The 6,139-nt window shown below is 41.7% G+C and overlaps 1 protein-coding gene across 2 annotated transcripts in view; it reads left to right on the top strand.

Moving 5' to 3' along the window:
• The window catches only part of LOC121584681 (spermatid perinuclear RNA-binding protein-like), a 44,828-nt gene continuing 38,689 nt past the window's right edge, over positions 1-6,139 (top strand). For both annotated transcript variants that reach the window (XM_041900721.2, XM_041900720.2), the window contains exons 1-2: positions 1-148; positions 4,750-4,923. In XM_041900721.2, the coding sequence (XP_041756655.1) occupies positions 4,921-4,923 (3 nt within the window). In that variant the 5' untranslated portion in view covers positions 1-148; positions 4,750-4,920. The remainder of the gene's footprint in view (positions 149-4,749; positions 4,924-6,139) is intronic.

Below are 6,139 nucleotides of genomic sequence, written 5' to 3'. Positions count from 1 at the left end.
GTTGTGACCAAAAAACAAGCGTGTGCTGAATCCACGTCGTCCCAAACCGAGATGAAAACGGAGTTGGTTGTGAAGTCCTACCAGTAAAATTCTACCCTTGAAATATTTGGGATTTGTTACCTTGGCTTTGTTCAAGAACTGTAACTATGTAAGTATTTACTCAATGACACATTTTGCTTGAGATAGCGCAAGCAAGGATGCATATCCTGCTGCACTGTTGTCAGCGGTGCTGCTAGCAATTTAACAAGGCTTCATGCAAATTATGAACGTTTTCTAAGCATGATAGGTAGCTACTTGTTAATTTCCCGCTTTGTATAACATGCACAGCCTTCTGTATATTTTTGATTTTCTAGTGACATTCAGCGATCTACTCATTGATGTCTGTCAAGGTAACGTTAGGAATTCATGCCATTTAGCTAGCTAGCTAACGTAATATCACAATTCAAAAGAATGATTGTCAGAAACAAATTGAAAAACAGAGGACGACATGAACTTTGATGTTGGTTCGAGTTTTTGTATATTTATATTTTCACTTGAGGTTGTTTAATGTAGAAGTACTCCTGTCATATCCATGCAACTTAAAGTAATATCAAAATATTTAATAATGAAATCAATGTAAATGGAAAAAAGGCTTGCCTTTCTGTCTAACTTACAGGGGTTGGCATTTATTTATTATTATTATTTGAACTTACTCCTGAAAGTTGTAATAGTAGAATGCACAAGGTGTAATTTCGAAATTGGGTAGTGCATCAGAAGTTTGCCTCTTGTCATGTCAGCCAGTGCAGACCTAGGGGGCTATTTATAACTTGTCAGAAATGTACAGATCAACTAGCCCATGCCGGCAAAACATTTTTTGCTAGGTTTTTTAGTCCATAGATGTTGCTGTAATGTTTGTCACTCAAATAACACATGAACACAGAAGACATGGCAAAACTGCAACATTTTCTCTGCACCCAATGACAAAATGTGTAGAATTGAATGAAATGAGCTTTAAAATGGCAAAAGAAAGTCTCTATCCCATGGCAAAATTTATAAAATTGCAGGAAATAAGCTTTAAACCTGCAACATGTTCTCTCGCTGCCAACAACATGGGTGTGAACAGTTTGTGTAAGGAACAGTGCTTGTGCCCATAGAAATAGTGGTGTGCGTGCATAGGGGGGGCGGGATGTTCCCCAATGCTGGAAGGGGGGCCTCAGTGTAAAAGTTTTGGAACCCCTGCTGACAAGACTGTAGAGCAGGGCGATATGGACGAAAATCTAGATAAATTGCCTGAATTGATGCGATAATGTTATAACAATGTGCACAACAGTTTTTCTTTTTATTACCCTTTAAACTACTACTAGTTTGTTTGATTGTAGCCATCAATTGTCCCATTTAACAATCACCCATATTAGCAAACGTATTTAATTTAAAACTTCACATTTCTCTAGTATAGGCAACTTATCGTAATGAACGATATCAGCAAAATGCCTGCGATAAGTGTTCGTTATGGTCGGTGTCGATAACGTTTGGTTTATCGTCCCAGCTTTACTGCAGAGTAAGCAGCAGAGTGCACAGACTGTAGCAGGTACATGGAAACTGTAACCGGAGCCTAATTTCCCAAGGCTCCCTGGCCCAGTCAAGCTAAACTAAACGGGCATAGAGAGCACGGCTTGTAAATGAGAAGTGTGTGAGTGACATTTTGTTTTGCAATTAGTGTTATGTGTCTTGTGTATACAGACTACACCACTGTTTTCTCAACCACACATCTAACTGTGAGGCCACTGTCAACAGTGCTGAGGTGGTGATGATGCAGTTTTTGCTCTCCAGTGTCTTTTTGGGTGTTACTTTTTCAGTAATAGGAGAAGCCATACTATAATCAGCTGATATGTAATTGAAGAGCAAGATATATATATATATATATATATATTTTTTATTGCATTGACAAGTTCAAAGTTTAAAGGAAGATGCCAGTAATGGACACCTCAGACTTTCTGCAGATTATTCTATACTGCACCTGTAAGAGGTTTGCAATGCATTATCATGCTCAGTTTGTAGCTACAGAGCTAGCCAGTAGCCACATTGTTGACCAAATTCCCAAATGGAGTTCCATATAAAGGCTAGAACTCGATTTGTCTCTTGTTGTTACTGTCACGGTGGTAGGCTAGGTTTGGAGCAGGTGTGGGGATAAATAGGTCTACCTGAGGTGATACACCTCAGATGAACACTAGCTAGCTACGCCTCGTCACACACATTTTCTATTTTCTTTTATCCTCATGTCTTCTTCAGCTCTGTACTGTACGGCTCATTGAAGTCTGCCTCTAACTGTTTTCAGCCTCACTGAAATAGGACCTTCAGAGCCAAAGAGGCTTTTTTTGTGACTGTTTTACTGGCACTGAAATATCCATGCACCACGTTTTCCTCTTTCACTGTGTTTTGAACAAGCACCAAGAGGCTCTCCTCTTTCTGACACATTTAGCTCTCCCTTCAGCTCTCCCATGGAGGACTTGCTAGGTCCCTTGGGGTAGTCACTGACTCGTGGGTTGCTGCAGGCTAGTTTGTTGAAGGTTTGGTAGTGGTGGTGGTAGTGGCGACAGTGGTTGCCTTTTACCTCGGCACCAGTTAAGTGGTAAAGCTATGTGAGCAGTGGTTTAGACACGCAAACATAATCCAGAGTTGTTGTAATGATATCCCCCAAGGTTGGCCTGCTGCTAGTCCAATGGACTTGGTGGATAATATTCTCATGGATGGTGAATCTGAATCTCTGAATTGGCTTGTATCTCGAGGTCTACTAGCCTATATGTAAGCTGTGCAGATGGTGTCCACTTGATCTGCATGAAAGTTGTATGTTTTGGGCACAGATTCAGCTACGGTAGTCTGTCTGCCTTGTCCATGTAGGCCTACTTGCACAGTGTGCTGCCCGGTTGCTCTCTGTCCTCCCCAGTACTGTCATCAGAGCCCCTGTGGCTCTGTCTGATGATGTGTAGTGGATGGGGCTGTGATTGCTGCTGTTCAGTGCTCACTCATGCATGGGAACATGATGTCTCCATTACCTGGGAAAGAGACAATGATAGCTCTCAGGTCAGGACAGGGGTACTCTGCTGCAGCTCCTATAGACTCATAGACCCAAACCCAACCTGAACATTCGTATTTCTTACTGTGGTGTGTGAATAGGAAATCGGCTAGGCCTGAAACGAGGACGAGCGCACACACTAACACGCATACACGCACACGCCCTTTCTGAGCTGCTTTTAGGAACATACTTTGATAAGAGCATTGTACGTATGCTGTATGCATACAGTACATCACACATTTTTCTCATAGATCCATTAATGTATTAACGAAGGCATAATCCTAAATATAAAATGTGTTTTACTTTAAGCCGATGTTTCATAACAGATGCAGCTGTCCAGCCTAACACAGCGGGACTCCATAAATACACTTTTGAGGACAGATAAAACATTTGAGGGAACCACAACATCTTCTAGGCCAGTTGTTGCATTCAAATTAACATGCAAATTAAGTTACGTTACTATAAGAATAGACAAAACTGTCCTCAAGTAGCCTGTAACTGAGTGGACTGGAGAGTCCTTGGGCAGATGGTTTGAACGAGACCTCCTGTGTCACTCTATTAAGTCACTTTACACTGTTTTATCAATCTCGTTGAATAAGAGCAGTTGTTAGTTAACCAAAACGGAGAGCTCTATGCATTGCTCGCTGCTCAAATTGTGTGTACCACTTAGCCTAATCTGTTTTTTAAAAGCAGCCAGCTGTGCCTCTGTTACATAAGGGCCAATTTCACTGACAGATTAAAGCTTCCCCCCTCAACTAAATTGCACTAAATTAGACTACATCAAGATAATTCAGAATTGTTGGTTTCATGAACATCGATTAGGACTAAGTGTACTCTCAAGTCCCGGAATTTGACTAGTCCAGATTTGACAGTTAAAAAAATGTTTTTTTGTCGATCTGACTCCAGGACTGTGTGATCCAAGATTATTTATGGAATTGGTGTAAGTTATAACTTTGAAATCATGTTAAAACAATGTGATTTACTAAGTGAGAAGTTGACATTGTCATACATCAAATGTTGAGCGACACACCATTTGAAGTGGATAGCTATAGGCTAAATAGGCCTTATTCAGTGGGTGCTCGTCTGTCCTGGCCAGCAACATGGTGCAGACAGAATGTCATTTGGGAGTCCTCTGCCAACATAAAACCACAGCTCATAAAGTCTACTGCAGTGAAAATGACCTAAATAAACACAACCCCCAAAATAAACCTCCCTGGGTTCAAATAACCTTCCCCAAATAGAGGACATGAATGGGAAGGAGATGAGCAGACAGACCACTTCTCTAAAAGTTGGAAATGAGGCTACCTGAGCATCCTGGGTTTTAGATTTCGAGATCCTACACCGTTTGCTACACTGGATCTGAGTACCTCTCTGACGATTTGTAAAATGCAAACACATTCTAATTGTTCTGATTGGTCCCAGAAACCGATGAGTTGGGCTAGAGCCAGCACACGTGGGTAAAGCGGCATTTTGAAAATTTGTTATTGGCTTTGACACTTTGATTGGGTAGAGATTATCCAATCGTTAATTACTTTGTTTTGTACAATAGCCTACCCCTCATTTTGACGTCACAACAAATAACTTCAGTGATGGCAGTCTGACTGAAGAATGTAGCAAACGACAGAGCAGTGGAAGAATTCCGTTTGAGTCGTCAGGCAATAGACAGTGTGCTAAATGTCTATCATTGTATCCCACAGCTTTTTCCACAGCTGTGCTGATTTACCTGTATCTCTGCCACGTGGGACACGAGCTAGCTGAAGGGTCAGAGGTGACTGCATGAGGAGGCAGAGTTAAGGGACCCTGGTCCTGACCTAGTCCACAACCAGTCACACTCCTAGACCAGAGGTCTGTGGTCCTCTCCTGTAGAGATGGTGAGTTCCCTCTGTCTGTGTGTGTCAGAGGAGGCTGGTGGGAAGAGCTATAGGAGGACAACTCATTGTAATGGCTGGAATGGAATCAATGGAATGGTACCAAATACATGGAAACAATGTGTTTGACTCTTCCATTGAATCCATTCCAGCTATTACAATGCGTCTGTCCTCCTATAGCTCCTCCCACCAGCCTCCTCTGGTGTGTGTGCCTGTCTGAGTGTGTGGATGTCTGAGTTTGCTATCTTTGTCTGTGGCTATATTGTATGTTTGGGTTTGACGATCTGTGTGTATGTTTCTGTATGTCAGGTCTTGCATAAAGACAGGTTGTTTGAGAGGAGAGAGAGAGAGACGGAGAGGTGATGTGAAATGTATATGTTGTGGTTGTTGATGTGCATGCCTCTCTCTGATATAGAGTTGTGATTGCCCTACAGTGTTAATTTCACTTTAGTCAACATTAACGAGACGAGAATTCCATGTGAGACTAATGGACATTCAAGTAGACATGAAACTCCTTTTCATCTGTTTTGTCCAATCATAAGCATGCATCCCTGTGCAGAATATATAATGCAATCCTCTCATTGGCTGATAACGTATTTCTGTTGCACAGGCTGATTCTGGCTCTCCCACAAGCACACAGCTCCTGGTCACTTCAGTCACTCGTCTCGGTTTCTTTTGAGCTGATGCACAGCCAGGACACTTCAATTGTAACAAACTAACCTCAATTAGAAACAATAATGTCTTTGAAAATCTTTACTTTCATATAGGCCACTTTTGATCTGATCACATCATAAGCTCTATTTTGTCATGTGCGCTGTTATTCATCTGTGTTGGCAATGGCGACTTGCGGTTGCCTTTTCTGATTGGAAAAACAATTGCTTTTTGCTGAAATATTAGGGAGAATAGTAATACTTCTGGCATTGTAGGAAGGCTCATTTTCCCCTTTTCAAGGAAATCAATGTTATTTACCCCCATCTGACAGTTATGATTGGGAGAAAATCTGAGCTAAATGGTTTAACTTGTAGGCTTTATATCCTATAGGCTATGGTTGGTAATGGCTGGCATTGGTTACCATGTTGCCAGTTAAGGTATACGAGGCGATAATAGGCTGAGTGTGCACATGATGCAAGTAACACTTTCCGATGACCCACTGACGGGAGAGGTTGTGTTTTCTCTAGCAGGAGGTAAGCTTGGCTTCTTATATGGTGTTGAGTAAAGC

The sequence above is a fragment of the Coregonus clupeaformis genome, chromosome 16 (genome assembly GCF_020615455.1).
Source record: "Coregonus clupeaformis isolate EN_2021a chromosome 16, ASM2061545v1, whole genome shotgun sequence".
Lineage (NCBI taxonomy): Eukaryota > Metazoa > Chordata > Actinopteri > Salmoniformes > Salmonidae > Coregonus > Coregonus clupeaformis.
This window is presented reverse-complemented; position numbering and strand designations above follow the sequence as displayed.